Here is a 19,718-nt window from a genome sequence, read left to right on the forward strand (position 1 = left end):
GGCATCGTTTCCAGGCCTTTGACCATTTTGGTTGCCCTCCTCTGGACACGTTCCAGTTTGTCCGTGTCCTTCTTGAACTGTGGTGCCCAGAACTGGACACAGTACTCCAGGTGAGGTCTGACCAGAGCAGAATACAGTGGCACTATTACTTCCCTTGATCTAGATGCTATACTCCTATTGATGCAGCCCAGAATTGCATTGGCTTTTTTAGCTGCCGCGTCACACTGTTGGCTCATGTCAAGTTTGTGGTCAACCAAGATTCCTAGATCCTTTTCACATGTACTGCTCTCAAGCCAGGTGTCACCCATCTTGTATTTGGGCCTCTCATTTTTTTTTGCCCAAGTGCAATACTTTACATTTCTCCCTGTTAAAATTCAACTCCACAATTCTATGAAAACGGGCCAATTTTGCGGGGGAATTCGCAACATCTGGAAAGCGGAGCTACGGAGGGCTAGCTTTGCTGTAAAGCGACAGACTCTGGAAGGTACAGAACCGTAGAATCATATAATTGTGAAATTGGAAAGGGACCACGTGGGTCCTCTAGTCTGACCCTGAGCAATGCAGGGTTTTCTTTTGCCCAAAGTGGGGTTTGAACCCGCAACCCTGTGATTAAGTGGCTCACGCTCTACCGACTGAGCTATCCCAGAGAATTATCGAGCCGGAATGCAGGAACCGTAAAGAATCATAGGGTTGTAGAATCGGAAAGGGCCCTCCAGAGCTCATCTAGCCGAACCTGCAGGCCTGCGAGTCGGGCGTAACCAAGATCCTTCCATGACCTCTTCCTGGGCCTCTTGCGAGGCAGGAAAGAGGTGCAAAAATACCACCATCTACTGTTGCCCAAGAAAGATGTCAGATTGGAAGATTGGCAGATGAAGATAATGGATTTTTCATGAACAGGAGGAGGAGGAGTACCAGGAAGAATGGATAAAATTTAAATATTATTTAACTAAATATGTTAAGATAACTTAATTGGAAAAGCTTGCAAATAATAGATAGGCTTAGGATTCAAATATGTTAGGATAAGATTTACGGTGTTTAAAGTCAAATTAGAAAGAATGAAAGATGTTAAGTGATGTTAATTTTTTTAAAGAAAATCAATTTTGAAAAACTGTTAAAATGATATGTCACTTAATAATGTTACCAAGATTTAAATAGGATGTATGTATGTTTGTTTGTCTGTCTGTTTGCTTTGTTTTAAATTTTTGAAAATTAATTTTAAAAAATTGGGGAAAAAGAAAGAGGTCAGATTGTTTTTGTACGCCACAACTGCAGCTAGAATTTTGTTGGCCAAAAATTGGAAAGTACAAGAAGTACTGACAGTGGAGGAATGGCAGATGAAGATGATGGACTTTTGGGAGCTAGCCGACCTGACCGGAAGAGTCTGTGACCAGAAGGAGGAGGAGTATCAAGAGGAATGGAAGAAATTCAAAGGCTATTTAGCTAAATATGTTAAGATAACTTAAATAGAATTACTTGCAAGTATCAGACTGGCTTAGGATTTAAATATGGGATGTTATAGAATAATATGTTTAAAGTTAAAATGAAAAGAAAGAAAGAAAGAGGTTAAGTGACTAAGTAGATTTTATGTGAAAATAGTTTTGGAAAACTGCTACAATGATATATATGGAAACTCAGCCAGGGGGATTCGAGGAAAGTCACCCAACAATGTTAACAAAAGTGGAACTACTATAGTTAGGATCTATGTTTGCTTGTTTGTTTGTTTTTTGATGTTTTCTTTTTGCATTTGTTGATATCAGATATGAGGCAAACGGGAATTCTGTGTCCAGGGTCTACCAGCTGCATCTGATACACAGGATGAGACCCTACCTGCCCGCAGACTGTCTGGCCAGAGTGGTGCATGCTCTGGTTATCTCCCGCTTGGACTACTGCCATGCGCTCTCCGTGGGGCTACCTTTGAAGGTGACCCAGAAAATACAACTAATCCAGAACGCAGCAGCTAGACTGGGGACTGGGAGCAGCCGCCGAGACCACATAACACCGGTCTTGAAAGACATTGGCTCCCAGTACGTTTCCGAGCACAATTCAAAATGTTGGTGCTGACTTTTAAAGCCCTAAACGGCCTCGGTCGGTAAACCTGAAGGAGCGTCTCCACCCCCATCATTCTGCCCAGACACGGAGGTCCAGTGCCAAGGGCCTTCTGGCAGTTCCCTCACTGCGAGAAGCAAAGCTACAGGGAACCAGGCAGAGGGCCTTCTTGGTGGTGGCCCCCGCCCTGTGGAACGCCCTCCCACCAGATGTCAAAGAGAACAACAACTACCAGACTTTTAGAAGACATCTGAAGGCAGCCCTGTTTGGGGAAGCTTTTAATGTTTGATGTATTACTGTTTTTTAATATTTGCTTGGAAGCTGCCCAGAGTGGCCGGGGAAGCCCAGCCAGATGGGCGGGGTATAAATAATAATAAATAACAACAACAACAACAACAACAACAACAACAACAACAACAACAACAACAACGTGATTTGGGGTTTGGGACAACCAGGCTCACACAGACCAGCAGGGAAAATGTGCCGAGAAAGAATGCAAATGGGTGAATTTGTGGGTCACAGGTTCTGCTTTTACGCACGAGCCGCCACCTCTTCCTTTTGTCCGGCAAAACACACAGCGGATTGAGGCCAAAAAGCCAGTTCTAGCCAGAGGCTGCAGGGGCCCTGGTGGGAACGAGGTTATCTAAGCCCAAGGGCAACAGGGCGCAGGATAATGTCCTTTCCGCCCCCGCGGGAAACTGCGGGCAGAGGCAGGGGGCGGTGGGAAGTTGCGCGATCGGAACAATTAGCAAAGCTGAGGGTTACTCATTAAAAGCTAGGAATAACAGGAGGGAGGAGGAAGAGGAAGGGAGGGGGCGGGAAATGTCCTTCAGAGGGCCTGCAAGATTGGCTTTTCTGCTGGGACCTGAGCAAAAGTTTGCCCCAGGGCAGAATTCGGCCAAATGTGGCCCTCGGGACCTCTCCCCCTGGCCCCAGGAACCCTCCCCAGGACCCAGGTTCTCCGTACTGCCTCTGTGTGTTCTGGCCTGTCTAGGATGCAGTGAGAGATTTTACTTTCTTGGGCTCCATGATCACTGCAGATGGTGACAGCAGTAATGAAATTAAGAGATGCCTGCTTCTTGGGAGAAAAGAAATGGCAAACCTGGACAGCATCTTAAAAAGCAGAGACATCACCTTGCCAACAAAGGTCCTTATAGTTAAAGCTATGATGTATGGAAGTGAGAGCTGGACCATCAAGAAGGCTGATGGCCGAAGAATGGATGCTTTTGAATTCTGGTGCTGGAGGAGACTCTTGAGAGTCCCATGGACTGCAAGAAGATCCAACCTCTCCATTCTGAAGGAAATCAGCCCTGAGTGCTCACTGGAAGGACAGATCCTGAAGCGGAGGCTCCAGTACTCTGGCCGCCTCATGAGAAGAGAAGACTCCCTGGAAAAGACCTTGATGTTGGGAAAGATGGAGGGTACAAGGAGAAGGGGACAACAGAGGATGAGATGGTTGGATAGTGTTCTCAAAGTGACGAGCATGAGTTTGACCAAACTGCGGGAGGCAGTGGAAGACAGGAGGACCTGGCATGCTCTGGTCTAGGGGGTCACGAAGAGGCGGACACGACTGAACGACTAAACAACAATCCACGACCAGAAGGAAGAGGAGATACAAGAGGATTGGAAGAAATTGAAAGAATATTTAGCTCAATATTGCGATATAAGATAAATAGAAAATTCTTGGAAATTATAAATAGGCTTAGATGGTAGAACAAGAATATATGATAGTAAACATTAAGGATTAAAATATTAATAAAGGAGAAGAGGTTAGTAAATGAAAGGAGTTAACATTATTAGAAATACGAATTTGGAGAACTGTTATATAGGTGATATAATGAAATTCAGTTTGAGGGGATTCAAGGAAGTCAGTTACCAATGTAATGAGAATGAGATATTTGAAGAAACAATTTTGTGTGTGTTTAGTTTATTGTTGTGTAATGCATTTGTCTTGGTTGAGTGTTTTGTTATGTCATTTTTGCGATAAATGTGGAAAAGCAATAAAAAAAATTGGGGGGGGGGAGAATAGCGTTGCCTTTTTTGCTGCTGCATCACCCTATGGGCTCATGGCCCACCGAGACCCCCAGATCCTTTCCACATGTCCTGCCAGTAAGCCAGGTTGTCCCCCCCCCAGTCTTATATCTGTGCATCTGGTTCTTCCTGAATTAAGTGCAGAACCTGACACTTTGCCCCGGCTCAAATTCATCTTCTGAGCTTGGGCCCGGTTCTGCGATTTGCAAAGGTCATTTCGAATCTCCGGTGGCGTTTGCTCCCCAAATCAAAAAACCGCAGATGTGTACAGCTCCCACCCCCCCTTAGCTCCAAACCCGAAAGCCTCCTGTATTGTCCAGCAGCCAGGAAGCCGAAATCCTAGCCCACCCTGAGACGTCCCGGCCAAGCGCTACCCCCCCCCCCGTGCCCGCAATGCACAGACGTATTCCTGCGCAAACGTGAATTTGCCACCCTGCCGCCCTCCAAGATGATGGAGCTCCTTCTCTGCAAAGAAGATAGGCCAAGCCAGAGAGGCAGGGAGAGGAAGCCTTAAAAGGAAAAGGAGAGGGGTGTTTTTGAGCGTGTGGGGCTTGGAAGAAGCTGCTGTTTCCAGGCCCCATCCGGCCTCCCAGCCCCCCCTGCCAGCCGCCCACATTCCAAACTTCATACCTCATTAGCCGGAGAAAAGCCATCTTAGATCAGCTGGAGTGTGTGGGGAGGGGAGAGCCCGATTCCTGGAAAGATATTCTGGGTGGGGGCAGTTTGGGGCAGACAGAGGCTCAGTCTGGATCGGGGCTCCTTTTGTGAGTCGTGGCGCTGTGGGTTAAACCACAGAGCCTAGGACTTGCCGATCAGAAGGTCGGCGGTTCGAATCCCCGCAATGACGGGGTGAGCTCCCGTTGCTCGGTCCCTGCTCCTGCCAACCTAGCAGTTCAAAAGCACAAAGTGCAAGTAGATAAATAGGTACCACTCCGGCGGGAAGGTAAACGGCATTTCCATGCGCTGCTCTGGTTCGCCAGAAGCGGCTTAGTCCTGCTGGCCACATGACCCGGAAGCTGTACGCCGGCTCCCTCGGCCAATAAAGCGAGATGAGCACCGTGACCCCAGAGTCGGCCACGACTGGACCTAATGGCTAGGGGTCCCTTTACCTTTAGGGTCCCCTTAAAACTACAATCCTATGATTCTAACAACATTTGAGCTCCTCTTGGATATTAAAGGTAGGCTATCCATAGAAAACTACTTTAGGTAGATGTAACCCCATTCAGAATTATTTTATTTCACGGCGGCAGAACTGTGTCTAGACTCACTGAGGTCTTGGGGGGACAAACATGATCAAATTATTCCATGTGGAGAGGGGAGGATCCTTGCTCTTGGAAACATAGCTCATCAAGGAAACTGGGCAGAGACCCTAGCTTTTGAACGCAGAGGTACCCTCTGAATATATTTTCCGCGTTCCTGATTTCACGGCTCCATCTTCTTGCAAACTGCTTTGAGGGTCGTCGTCCAATTTTGCAATCGAGCGGCGAATAAATTTTACGGATCGAACAAACGAATTATTTCGCGTGGCGTTGTGGGTAGGAAAACCCTCGCTTCTGGAAATGTAGCGTGTCAAGGAGGAAGGGGGGGCGGGAATCTTTCTCTGGCAGCTTTGCAATTCCAAGGTGCAGAATCTGCGGTTCACAGAACTGTACGGGGACCCCAAGTGCTCATCTAGTCTAACCCCGGGCCGCCGGTTTCTTCAAACTGCCGAGGAGAGATGCAGAATTTCAGAACCTTGCTTCTGGTTTAGGAAAAACAGAGTCTTCCCTTCTAAGTTTAGGAAAGCCGGGTTTTTCCCTGTTACCCTTATGGTTTGGCCGGCTTATGGATTCCTTGTTGTCGTTCTTTAAATAAAATACCCCAAACACATTGACAGCAAAAAGATGTCCTTGCCTGCATCAAGACCCGCACGTGGGAAGTACAAGGGAGAAAAGGGGTGTTTTTCTTTGATGGGGGGGCCAGAGAAACTGAGGAGGAAGGAAGGGGCTCAAAAGACTGGGTCTGTTGCTGGTTATTCCTGCGGTTGCTTAAATTAGTCCCAGCTCCAATCCTGGCTCCATTGCATGCTGCAGGACCTGACCTTTAAAGAAGATGGAAAAGACCAGAACGGATAGCTGGGTTTTTTCCTTTTCCCCCCCTTGGTGTGGGGTGGAAGTGAGAGGAGGGTGAGAGAAGGAAGCAGCCGCAATGATTCCCATAACCATTCAGAGGCTATTAATAAACTTTAAAGCAAGGAAGCTGCTTTTTTTTATTGTGTCTTTTAACGCCAGAGAATCTATTTTTTGATCGCCGGCGATAAAAAGAGAGTTGGTTGGGGAGGGGAGTGGGGGGACTGCTTGGCACTGAAAGCAGCAAAGACGACATCCTGGGTGGCGAAGGCTCAAAATAACCCACACGGTGACGTGGGGAAGGCGTCATGGCCCCCGGGAGGGAGGAGGGAAGGCGAAGAGCCGAGTTTGGATCACGGGCAGGTGGAAGAGGAGGAGAGGGGGAAGAGCAGGAGGACGGGAGGCCCCCGGCTCGCTTCCCTGCGTGATCAAGGCGCGTGGCCTCGGTTTGCCCGCCTGTGAAATGGGTGCTTTGAAGAGCAGGCCAGTAGCTCACATGGTAGAGCTCCTGCTTTGCAGGCAGGAATGTCCCATGGGTAGGGCTGCACGCTGAAGAGCAAGGGGGGTGCAATGGTCTCTGCCTCAGCATGCCAGGATTGCGGTTGATTCCTAAGACAGAAGTGCTCTTTCAGGGCTGGCAGGTGTGGGGGACTCCCTGGTCCTGAATGGGGTCACTGTGCCCCCGAAGGACCAGGTGAGCAGCCTGGGGGTCATTTTGGACTCACAGCTGTCCATGGAGGTGCAGGTCAGTTCTGTGTCCAGGGCAGCTCCATCTGGTACGCAGGATGAGACCCTCCCTGCCCGCAGACTGTCTCTCCAGAGTGGTGCATGCTCTGGTTATCTCCCGCTTGGACTACTGCCATGCGCTCTCCGTGTGGCTACTTTTGAAGGTGACCCGGAAACTGCAACTAATTCAGATTGCGACTGCTGAAATGGTGACTGGGAGCGGCCGCCAGGGCCATATAACACTGGTCCTAAAGGCTCCCAGGACATTTCCGAGCATAATTCAAAGTGTTGGTGCTGACCTTGAAAGCCCTAAATGGCCCAGTAGACCTGAAGGAGCGTCTCCATCCCCATCGTTCAGCCTGGACCCTGAGGTCCACCTCCGAGGGCCTTCTGGCGGTTCCCTCTCTGTGAGAAGCGAGGTTACAGGGAACCAGGCAGAGGGCCTTCTCGGTGGTGGCACCTTCCCTGTGGAACGCCCTCCCGTCAGATGTCAAGATGATGATTTCCCCCCCCAGACCTTTAGAAGACATTTGTACAGGGAAGTTTTTAATGCAGAGGAACAGAACTGTAGGGCTGTCATCTAGCCCAAACCCATGCAGTACAGGGGTTCTTTTGCCCAATGTGGCGCTGAAACCCACGACCCTGAGATTACGAGTCTTTTATTATTATTATTTGGCTGGAAGCCGCCCAGAGTGGCTGGAGAAACCCTGTCAGATAAATATGATTATTATCATCAGTGCTGGTATTGCGTACACTTGCCTACCCCTAGAAAAAGCACTGGTTGTTGTTGTTATTATTATTTTCCAAATTAAACCAGCCCTGAATTCAGAACCATGAGGACTGGGATCTTGTATGAAGCTTTAGGGGGACAGGTGTAGCTGGAAGATCTGAGATCTTGCTTTATTTCCAAGGAAAAGGATGCTCGGAGTTTGCTTTGTAGGTAAGGCCGGGGCGGAAAGCTCCCAATCGGGGAACCATCGCTGAAGGTCAGTGAAGGAAATATTGAGCAAGCGTACTCTACAGCAGAAGGCAGCCTTCCCATGCGTCTGACTCAGCCTGGCAGCTCTGAAGCAACGTTTAACGAGCAGCGGCCTTATTGGATCGTGAAATCTAGCAGTAGCCGGGAGCTAGGCTGCGTGGGGGAAAAGAGGTCCGAAAACAGCCTTGCAAGCAAAGTTCCTAGTCCACAACTCTTTAAAATGCCGCTCCGTAATTAGTTAGATGCTGATTAAAAAACCCCGAACACACCTCTGTGCCTTTTCACGCAGAAAGTCCACCGTTTTAAACTCTGGCTTCGAGGGCAATTAAAGAAGCATTTCAGTGTAGCACAGCGTCAAATCAAAACGATTTTAAGTTTTATCTGCAGAACAAGGATAGGTGCTCTTTGCGAAACGGGGAAAAGTGATGCCTAGTGCAAGGACGGTATCGTAATGCAGTTGTGTTCTGTGCTGCAAACCAAGTACAGTGGTGCCCCGCAAGACAAACGCCTCGCAAGACGAAAAACTCGCTAGACGAAAGAGTTTTCCGTCTTTTTAGGTGCTTCGCAAGACGAATTTCCCTATGGGCTTGCTTCGCAAGACGAAACGTCTTGCGAGTTCTTGTGAGTTTTTCCCCTCCTCCCCCTTTTTCAAAGCCGCTAAGCCGCTAATAGTGCTAATCTGCTAATAGCCGTGTTTCGCAAGACGAAAAAACCGCAAGACGAAGAGACTCGCGGAACAGATTAATTTCGTCTTGCGAGGCACCACTCTATCTATCTATCTATCTATCTATCTATCTATCTATCTATCTATCTATCTATCTATCTCCTGCCTTTACCCCTGAGACAGGGACTCAAGACGGCTTACGGATCCAGTCGGAACAGCTGAAAACATTCTTTTTTCAAGCCATTAAAAAAAGAAATTAGTAGACGACGTGGAGCTGGGTCAGAGTACAGCGGTACCTTGGTTCTCGAACGTAATCCGTTCTGGGAGTCCGTTCTGACTCCTGAAACCGTTCGAAAATCAAGGCACGGCTTCCGATTGGCGGCAGGAACTTGGAACACTCACTTCCGGGTTTGCGGCGTTCGGGAGCCGAGCCATTCGAGTACCAAGGTACCACTGTACAGTCATACTGTACAGTCATACAGACAATTTGGGTTGCGCGATTTCGGGTTGCGCTGAACCTGGAAGCACCAGAACAGGTTACGTCTGGGTTTTGGCATTTGCACATAAGCACTAAATCGCGCTTTGGACATGCGCAGAAGCGCCGAATTGTGACCCTTGCGTGTGCAGACGTGGCACTGCGGACACTGTGGGTTGTGAACGTGCTTCCTGCACGGATCACGTTCGCTACCCGTGCGTCCACTGTATTGGCAAGGCAGCTACGGCGATGGCACTCATCTCTGAGATGCAGGAATCTCTTGACCAATGTGGGGCTCTGTGCTCTGAGCACCCACAGTTGGAGGCAGCGATGATTCCGAACCCTGGTTCCTGGAAACCGCAGGAGGGTAATCTGGCTTGCAGGCTTCGAAATTGGGGCATCGGGTTGGTTCCTGTGAGAAGAGGAGGCTGGAAAAGATGAACCACTGGCCTGAGGCAGCCGACTCTCCTTACGTTCGTATGTTAACTGGAACGGGTTCAGAGGACGACAATGGACGCAGCCAGCAATATGGCGCACAAGTGAGGAAGAGGCGAAGGAACCGTTTCCCAGAATGCTTCCAACGACGACTGGGATGCGTCAAAGCCCGGGACGGACGCAGACCGCCCCCCAGGCATGTCAGCATGCAGACTGGTGGGGCAAGGGGTTAAGAAGTGGGGCTGAAGGTGTGGGGTCCTGGGTCTGGTTGAGAGTTGAAGAGCACCTGCTCTCTCCAACCAGTGGAGGGGTGGTGGTGTGGAAACAGCACTTTTCAGAAGGGGGCTTGGAGCTGCCACACCTCCGCGATCCTGTCCCCCACGTTGTGCCACAACAGGAGACTTCCCCATGTCCTGGGTGGCAAACCAAGGTCCCTGATGGCAATCCCAGTAGGGGAGAGTGGCTGCCGTCGTGCAGGATGCTGGACTAGACGGGCCTCCCGCCCCCCCCGTCCCGATCCAGCAGCCAAGCTCTTCTTAATGGCTACCAGCCGCAGAATGGTACAGCTAGAAGGGACCTCCAGGGGTCATCCAGTCCAACCCCCGATCTCAACTAAAGCTATCGTGACTGGCGGCTGTCCAACATCTGCTTAAAAAACTGAAGGAGAGTAGTTCCCCACTTTCCGAAGGAGTCTGTTCCGTTCAGCCACCAAGCTGCTGCTGTGCTGGGTGCTGATATCGTGGGTTTATTATTCCTTCCCGCCCGCCCCCTGCACCGTGACGTGGGAGTTGCCAGGCTCGATGCCAAAGCAGGGGAGCTGGATCATTCGCCGGGCAAATAACACACCTGGCTGAGCAAGCGAGAGAAGCAGGCGGGGGTGCTGGAGGGCAGGGACATCAACACAGCTCTCCCCCAGTCACCTGCCCTTGCTGCCACCTGCGCAGCAGAGCCTTCTCTCGGTTCCTGGATGGGCCCCCCGGTTATCAAAATTATGATTAATTACCTGCCCTTCAGGGTGGCGCTGTGGTCTAAAACACAGAGCCTAGGGCTTGCCGATTGGAAGGTCGGCGGTTCAATTCACAGCGATGGGGTGAGCTCCCGTTGCTTGGTCCCTGCTCCTGCCCACCTAGCAGTTCAAAAGCACGTCAAGTGCAAGTAGATCAATAGGTACCACGCCGGCGGGAAGGTAAACGGCGTTTCCGTGAGCTGCTCTGGTTTGCCAGAAGCGGCTTAGTCATGCTGGCCACATGACCCGGAAGCTGTCTGCGGACAAACGCCGGCTCCCTTGACCTATAGAGCGAGATGTGCGCGCAACCCCAGAGTCGTCTACGACTGGACCTAACGGCCAGGGGTATCTTTACCTTTTTACCTGCGCTTCACACCCCAAGGTCCCAGGGCGGGTAACGACGATGAAAATGCAATGTTAGTTTGAAAGCAACCGCGGATGTAAGCTGCATCCTAAAAGACGTCCACTCCAGGTGTCAAATGTCGGAGGCGGTATTTGAGAGCCCAAAAGTCCGCAACTGCAAATGTCCTGGCCTGTCTCTGACCTTAAAACGCTCTCAGAGTGATGCTTCCCTCCTTTCCCTGGACCCCAACAGCCGCTCGCCCCACAGCCTGCCAACGATGAGCAGCTTAGAAGGCCTTTTGGGCTCACCTGGGAATTAAGTACCTGGGAGATTAGGCTCGCTGGCATGTCCAGAGGATTTTGTGGGGCGACCAGAGGGGGCGGCTTTGAGAGGAAACCTCCTCTCCTTCCTGATTTATGGAATTGTAGAGTCGGAAGGGACCATGTGGGTCATCTGGCCCAACCCTCGGCAATGCAGGAATGTGAGACTCGAACTCGCGCCCTGAGATTGAGCGTCTCGTGCTCTACCAACTGAGCTAACAAGGGCTTTCAATTGAAGCAGGTGGACAGTTTTACAAATGGCGCAAGGGCTCTTAAGCCGCAGGCAAGAATGTAAACAAAGACGAAAGTGCAGAGGGGACTTTCGCAGATTTTCTACCCGTTTTTAATTGGTCAAAAGCTAAATTGACGGGGTTTACCCAAACCATCTGCACGGACAAAGAGAAGGAGGTCCAGAGGGAAAAGAGAGACAGGGCCGTTTCCAGAAAGCAGCGGGGTATTCCTGCAACAGAGAAAGAGAGAAAACGATCGGATCAAAGAGTTGGACGGGAACCCCAAAGGTCAAAGTTTATTGCTTTATGGGAGGGCGTTCCACAGGGCGGGCGCCACTACCGAGAAGGCCCTCTGCCTGGTTCCCTGTAGCTTTGCTTCTCACAGTGAGGGAACCGCCAGAAGGCCCTCGGAGGTGGACCTCAGTGTCTGGGCTGGACGATGGGGGTGGAGACGCTCCTTCAGGGATACTGGGCCATTTAGGGCTTTCAAAGTCAGCCCCAACACTTTGAAATGTGCTCGGAAACGTACTGGGAGCCAATGTAGGTCTTTCAGGACCAGTGTTATGTGGTCTCGGCGGCCACTCCCAGTCCCCAGTCTAGCTGCCGCATTCTGGATTATTTGTAATATAATAATAATAATTTATTATTTGTACCCCGCCGATCTGGCTGGGTTTCCCCAGCCACTCTGGGCAGCTTCCACAGAGACCAAAAATACACTAAAATGTCACACATTAAAAACTTCCCTGAACAGGGCTGCCTTCAGGTGTCTTCTGAATGTCAGGTAGTTGTTTATCGCTTTGACATCTGGTGGGAGGGCGTTCCACAGGGCGGGCGCCACCACCGAGAAGACCCTCTGCCTGGTTCCCTGTAGCTTTGCTTCTCGCCGCGAGGGAACCGCCAGAAGGCCCTCGGAGGTGGACCTCAGTGTCTGGGCTGGACGATGGGGGTGGAGACGCTCCTTCAGGGATACTGGGCCATTTAGGGCTTTCAAGGTCAGCACCAACACTTTGAATTGTGCTCGGAAACGTACTGGGAGCCAGTGTAGGTCTTTCAAGACCGGTGTTATGTGGTCTCGGTCGCCGCCCCTAGTCACCAGTCTAGCTGCCGCATTCTGGATTAGTTGTAGTTTCTGTGCAGTTCTGATTCCAGCAGGAGCCGGAGCTTAACGACACCTGCAGGGCATTCCACTTTGGGCCACGCTGCTGCGAGGCTCACAAACGAATAGGGACGCTCGCTGATGGGAGATGCCCTGGGTACGCTGGGGGGGCGTGGGAGAAAGCGAGAGCAAGCAGGCAGCTCAGTGAGCAGGGGCTAAAGCAGAACTCTTTCAAGTCCGCGACCAGAAGGAGGAGGAGTATCAGGAAGAACGGAATAAATTTAATGATTATTTAGTTAAATTTGTTAAGTTAAATTAACTCAAAATAGCTTGCAGATACCTAATGGGCTAAGGATTTTATTTATGTTAAGTGATGAATTAATATGTTTAATTCCATAAGGTGAAGATCTAAGGATGTTAATGCTTAAGTTAAATTTCATAAAAATTGGGATTTGGGAAACCGTTAAAAGCACATGCAATGAAATTCAACCAAAGGAAGCGAGGAAGTCACTCAACAAAGTTAATAACTGAAATTTTCAGTAAGGCTATGATTTATGTTTGTTTGTCTTGTGTGTTTGTCTGTTTATAATATTGTGAAAACTAATAAAACATGGGGGGGGGAGCAGAACTCTTTCGGTCCTCCTTGACACAGAGAGTTGGGGATAGAGTGGCCTTTCTCCTACTCGGGGTCTCATCCGATGCAAAAAAAAGGAGGCAGCAATTTCCTTTTTCAGGATGGAAGGCAGTTGAGCAAAGTCACAGAATAGCCAATTAATGAACCCTGGCTTAAGAAGGGGAGCTTGAAAGCTCACCAGATATATTTGTCCGCCAGCCCTTCTGTGCCACCTAGCGGCAGGAATCTGTCTGAAGCAACAAATCTCTCTCACCGCTTCGAATCACCCTCAGTGCCAGGAACTGGGGTCCTGGGAAAGCGTGGCGTAATGGTTAGAGCGTGGAATCCTCCAGACTGGATTATGGTAACTCGCTCTACGTGGGGCTGCCCTTGAGACTGACCCAGAAACTCCAGCGGGTGCAGAATGCCGTGGCGAGACTCCTTACGGGGTCCTCGCTGCGAGATCACATTCACCCGGTGCTATACCAGATGCACTGGCTCCCGGTGGAGTACGGGATCAGGTTTAAGGTGCTGGTTTTAACCTTTAGAGCCCTATGCGGCCTAGGACCCTTGTACCTATGGGACCGCCTCTCCTGGTATGTCCCACAGAGGACCATACGGTCTTCAAATAAAAACATCCTGAAGGTCCCAGGCCTCAGAGAGGTTAGGCTGGCCTCAACCAGAGCCAGGGCTTTTTCGGCTGTGGCTCTGATCTGGTGGAACGCTCTGTCACAAGAGACTAGGGCCCTGCGGGACTTGACATCTTTCCGCAGGGCCTGCAAGACGGAGCTGTTCCACCAGGCCTTTGGCCAAGGCACAGCCTGACCCCCTCCTTTGGCAATTTTCACAGAACTTTGGCCCAATGGTTGCCATCAATTTGATTTGAATTACTTTTATAATGCAATGATTGTAGAACGTTGTACTATTTTATTGTTGTTAGCCGCCCTGAGCCCGGCTTCGGCTGGGGAGGGCAGGATATAAATAATAATAATAATAATAATAATAATAATAATAATAATAATAATTTGGGCTTACCCTTCTCACTCCAAAGCTTTCACGATCGCCTCGTTGGCTTCCACGCTGATCTGCGCTTCCGCCTTGGCCGCTTCATCGGAGGCGGACGCCAGCTGTGACAGGGCCTTCTCCAGGTTCGACTTGGCTGTCTGCAAACGGCAGGGGGGAACAAAAGTTGCCAGGATCAGACCCAGAAGAGGAAAAAGGTGCAATGTGACAGTTGCCGGGGAGGGCATTTCGGGCGGGGGTGATGGGGACAAAACGCTATCATCTGAACATGTCACAGGGCCTGAAAGAGTCTCTGGGTTCTTCTTTAAATGATTCGGTTCCATATGGGAATGTTTGTTCCCATTTCAGAGAAACTACTGTAGTTTTCCGTGTATAAGGCTATGTTTTTTTCCTTTAAAAATCATGCTAAAAAGTGGGGGTTGCTCAACCACCCTGGGTAAGGTAAAGGTAAAGGGACCCCTGACCGTTAGGTCCAGTCGTGGCCGACTCTGGGGTTGCGGCGCTCATCTCGCTTTATTGGCCGAGGGAGCCGGCGTACAGCTTCCGGGTCATGTGGCCAGCAGGACTAAGCCGCTTCTGGCGAACCAGAGCAGCACATGGAAACACCGTTTACCTTCCCGCCAGAGCGGTACCTGTTTATCTACTTGCATTTGGACGTGCTTTCGAACTGCTAGGTTGGCAGGAGCAGGGACTAAGCAACGGGAGCTCACCCCTCGCGGGGATTTGAACCGCTGACCTTCTGATCGGCAAGCCCTAGGCTCTGTGGTTTAACCCACACAGCTACCCGCGTCTCTGGGTAATCCTCCACAAAAAAAGCTCAACAACTCTGTGCCGTCTCCCCCCATTTTCTTAAATTTGAGTCCCCCAAAATAGTGGGGAGTCTTATACATGGGGGCGTCTTATAGACGGAAAAGTATGGTAACTTTTCAATAAAGGAAATCTATAAACTTTTCCTCTGTTTGGAGGCATATGACAGGCTAATCACATGGATGGCAATTTCCGAGGCAAGTACATCTTCATTCTCTATTTATAATGTTTGTTCTGCATTCTCTCTGTGCCGGGTCTCTTTCTGTGGCAATGCGCTCTCTCTTGAGAATGCACTTATGTTTTCTGAAATAATAGCTGTGAACCCTGGTTTTTTCCTTTGCTTTATTTTATTTCCTTTCTTACTGGACTGTTTCTTTATAATAAAATATTCTTTTACTACAAACTCCACTGAAAATTTCAAAAAAGCAATGCACGCACAATTATTAAGTCTTGCATGCGGTTATTCCTGCGGCGTCGAAACAAACCTGGAAAATATTTCACGTTACAGATTAAAAGGTAAAAGGCCCCTGGATGGTTAAGTCCAGTCAAAGGTGACTATGGGGTTGCGGCGCTCATCTCGCTTTCGGGCCGAGAGAGCCGGTGTTTGTCAGCAGACAGCTTTCCGCGTCATGTGGCCAGCAGGACTAAACCGCTTCTGGCGCATGGCGAAAACCAGAGCGGAAACGCCACTTACGTTACTGATTAAGCTCACACCCGCAGGGTATACTTCGAACTGAGGTGTCAAAGTGATAAAATCTCTTCTAAAAATGGCAAACCTCCTGGGCCAGCACAAAATTGGGCTACAGATGGGGAGCAAGTCATGCTCCCATCTGTGACGTCGCTGATGCCACACACTGGACAGAAAAATGCAAAGTGTTTTCAAATTTGCAGAATCTCTGCATGACTGTGGAGCAAACTTCTGATGTTTTTAGGGATTTTAAGGATAGGCTCCAGCTGGGTATGTAAGGAAGTCTCTGGGGGAAGAGGAGAGAGAGGGCAGATACGCCACTCACCGCAGCGTCGAGCTGATCCAACATCGCCACTTCCTCAGCAAGCAGCTGGACCGAAGAGTCTGCGTTCACCGTGATAGAGCCGCTACTAACTGCAAAATTTCAAGGAAGTCGAAAAGCAGGTGGGGGGAAACACACACAAAAGAATTAGCTGAGAACAGGGCCATGAAGCATTCTTTATTCCTTCCGTTTCAACCAAGGAACTCGAAAAATGGTGCACATAATAACAATAATTTATTATTTATACCCCACCCATCTGGATGGGTTTTCCCAGCCACTCTGGGCGACTTTCAACAGAATATTAAAATACACTAATTTACTGAACATTAAAAGCTTCCCTAAACAGGGCTGCCTTCAGAACGCACCTGAAGTCTTGTTCTCCCGGCTTCAGCGAAAGGAACCCGAAGCCTCCGGAGCGCAGCGGCTATCTCTGAAGCCTTCGCAGCGCAGCGCAAGTTCCCGCTGCGCTCCGGAGGCTTCAGGTTCCTTTCGCAGAAGCCAGGAGAGTCTTGCTCTCCCGCTGTGCTCATGCGGCTATCCCTGAAGCCTGGAGAGCGAGAGGGGTGGGTGTGCACCGACCCCTCTTGCTCTCCAGGCTCCAGCGAAAGCAACGTGTAGCCTCCGGAGTGCGGAGGGAGCGCTCCCTCTGCGCTTCGGAGGCTTCGCGTTGCTATCGCTGAAGCCAAGGAGCCTGCATTCGCTCCATAGGACGCACACAATTTCCCCTTCATTTTTGAAGGGGAAAAAGTGCGTCCTATAGAGCGAAAACAAAACAAATTCCTTCCAGTAGCACCTTAAAGACCAACTAAGTCAGGTGCTACTGGAAGGAATTTGTTTTGTTTTGACTATGGCAGACCAACACGGCTACCTATCTGTAACTATAGAGCGAAAAATACGGTAAGCTTTTTCTTAAGCCAAGGTACCACTGCATCTGAGTTTCTAACACGGTTTGTGGCCACAAAGGTTCACTGGGGGTCTCGTTGCAAAGGACCCGAAAACACCTCCCGCAACCCTGCCCCAGTTTCCAAACATACTGAAGTATTTTGTGGAAGAGCCGTCCTCGGCAAAGACCGTTACAACTCCAGGCTTCAGAACTTGCAAGGTGGGGACGTGGGCGGCCAAGATGCCGAAGGATCCGCTCAGCGTGGGGACGTCGACTTGCTTCACGTTGGCCGCATTGTAGTAAACCTGAAAAAGGGGACAGGGAGCGTGTGAGAAGAAGCAGAGAGGTCCTTTACAGAGTCACCTGAGCTTGCTGGTCATTTCAAGAAGCTACCGTATTTTTTGCTCTGTAAGACTCACTTTTTCCCTCCTGAAAAGTAAGGGGAAATGTGTGTGCGTCTTATGGAGCAAATGCAGTCTGCGCAGCTATTCCAGAAGCCAGAACAGCTAGAGGGATTGCTGCTTTCACTGCGCAGCGATCCCTCTTGCTGTTCTGGCTTCTGAGATTCAGAATATTTTTTTTCTTGTTTTCCTCCTCCAAAAACTAGGTGCGTCTTGTGGTCTGGTGCGTCTTATAGAGTGAAAAATACGGTGCTTTTCTGCATTCAGCCTTCCAGCGTATTTATACGGCTCTGCCTTTCAGTCAGCTTGGGCAAGTCGGTACTGGATCATGTTGCTGGAGGTTCCACAGCCCTCCCCTGCCCCTCAGCTTGCCCTTTCTCAACATCTTCCCCAACATTTAGCTCTTCCTCCCTGTTTTTAAAAGGCTCCGCAAAGACTCTCTGGCTGCAAATTTTGTCGATTTATTTCTAAGATGTGTCTATGTTGTTATGTACTTTTAAGTACACAATTAGCACAGATGATATGATAAAAGGACAAATCAATAAATAAATGCAGGAAGTCAATCAAAACAACCCAGAAGTACAGAACCACCAGATCCGCTCCGTTTCCAAGGTTCCAGTTTCAAAGCATTGAAAGCGACAGGTTTTAGGGATGAACTGAATTCTAAACGGGAACCAGAGCAAGCTTGTGCAAACTTACCTTTGATGCTTTTATATCTTTAAACTACACATGCACTTTTTTCAGAAAGGCGACAAGGCTATGTACCCAGAGGTTCCCCTGGCCCTCCAAGTTAACCCTTTAAATCTCCCCCTCCCATTTCAATCCGGCGACCTTGTGGACTACGCCGCATTAACCAGGTGGCTCTGCAGGTGAACAACTCCTCCCCAAAGTTGTTGTTTAGTCGTTTAGTCATGTCCGACTCTTCGTGACCCTCTGGACCAGAGCACGCCAGGCCCTCCTGTCTTCCACTGCCTCCCGCAGTTTGGTCAGACTCATGCTGGTCGCTTTGAGAACACTGTCCCACCATCCCATCCTCTGTCGTCCCCTTCTCCTTGCGCCCTCCATCTTTCCCAACATCAGGGTCTTTTCCAGGGAGTCTTCTCTTCTCCTGAGGTGGCCAAAGTCTTGGAGCCTCAGCTTCAGGATCTGTCCTTCCAGTGAGCACTCAGGGCTGATTTCCTTCCGAATGGAGAGGTTGGATCTTCTTGCAGTCCATGGGACTCTCAAGAGTCTCCTCCAGCACCAGAATTCAAAAGCACCTCCTCCCCAAAGTAACCCTCTTAAACCTCCCCCCTTTTGATCTTTTCCAAAGAAGCGAATGTAATTATTCAAAGAAAGAATTATTATTATTATTATTATTAAAATCCTATAGAATAAACAAATGAAGTCATGAGTGACCTTGTGAACTAGCAAATTGCAGCAGGCTGACGAGCCACATACTACCCCCCCTCCTTACATTAACCCTTTAAACCTCTTTAAATTAACCCTTTAAACCTCTTTAAATTAAAATTAATTAAGTGTTAATATGTGGTGTGTATCTTTTATCTTTTTTTCTCTTTTTGTTTGTCTTTATTATTGTTGATCTCTTCTTTTTTATTATGTTCATCTACTGATTTCTTTCCGCAGGGCCTGTAAGACAGAGTTGTTCCGCCTAGCCTTTGGCTTGGAGCCAGTTTGATTCCCTCCCTCCCTCCCTCCCTCTCTTTTTCCCTTTTCCTTCTCCTCCTGCGATGAGGCTGCATTTTAATATTTCAATGTTCCATTATTTTAATGCTGTATTTTATTTTTGTTTTTAAGTTTGTAACCATTCATCTTGTTTTTATTATTTATCGCTTGCAAGCCGCTCTGAGCCCGGCCTGGGCTGGGTATAAATAAAAAATCATTATTATTATTACTGAAAATAATAAATGTTATTTGAAGGGGGGGAAAAAAACAACTCTTTTTCAATTAACCCTTTAAACCTCTCCCCCCCCCTTTCCAATGAATTGACCTTGTGGACTAGCAACTTGGCAGCTCGTCACGTAGCTGGAGGTTCCGCAGGCTCCCCCACCACTGCAAGTTAACCCTTTAAAGGCCAGTCTTCAAAGAAATCCCCCCCCCCAAATCCTCCCCCTCCCCCACTTTGGTTGCCATGGCGACTACCTGGGAGGGCGAGGCGAAGGTGAAGGCCATCTGGGCCTGCCCGGCAGGGGCGGCCTCAGCATAGTGCCTGGCTTGGCCCCGGGAGCCCAGGGCCCAGGCGCGGCGGGCGAGGAAGCGGCCGAGAGGGAGCATGGCGACGCCAAGGGCACAGCGGAGACGAGCAGCGGCGGGGAAGGAAGGCAGGCGCCGGGAGAAGCCGGGGACTACAAGTCCCGGCATGCACCGCGCCGAGCGGAAGCGGGGCCTCCCCGCGGGGCCTGACGGGAAACGGCAGCCGGCACTTCCCAGGAGCCACCGCGCCTCCTCGTAAGCAGCTGGAAAGAAGAAAGGCCGCCTTCATTCTCCTCAGGCGGTGCCGCCCCCCACAATGCACTGCGAGC

At 49.7% G+C, this 19,718-nt stretch overlaps 1 protein-coding gene across 1 annotated transcript; it reads right to left on the minus strand.

Moving 5' to 3' along the window:
- Positions 1-11,443: 11,443 nt before the first annotated feature.
- Positions 11,444-19,578, minus strand: ATP5F1D (ATP synthase F1 subunit delta). The gene is made up of 5 exons (XM_081846478.1): positions 19,339-19,578; positions 16,947-17,100; positions 15,916-16,004; positions 14,108-14,235; positions 11,444-11,593 (listed from the first exon to the last, which is right to left on the minus strand). Exons 1-4 carry the CDS (start codon positions 19,555-19,557, stop codon positions 14,113-14,115), a joined length of 585 nt encoding a protein of 194 aa, XP_081702604.1. The 5' UTR covers positions 19,558-19,578; the 3' UTR covers positions 11,444-11,593; positions 14,108-14,112.
- Positions 19,579-19,718: the final 140 nt, after the last annotated feature.

Source organism: Podarcis erhardii (assembly GCF_964252035.2).
Source record: "Podarcis erhardii genome assembly, chromosome: 18".
NCBI classification, from domain to species: Eukaryota; Metazoa; Chordata; class Lepidosauria; order Squamata; family Lacertidae; genus Podarcis; species Podarcis erhardii.

Coding starts and splice junctions, on each gene's coding strand:
- ATP5F1D (XM_081846478.1), bottom strand. CDS start 19,557: ATGCCGGGACTTGTAGTCCCCGGCTTCTCCCGGCGCCTGCCTTCCTTC. Junction 17,101..19,338: donor CCTTCGCCTCGCCCTCCCAG/GTAGTCGCCATG, acceptor CCCCTTTTTCAG/GTTTACTACAATGCGGCCAA. Junction 16,005..16,946: donor CTCTTCCACAAAATACTTCA/GTATGTTTGGAA, acceptor GAAATTTTGCAG/TTAGTAGCGGCTCTATCACG.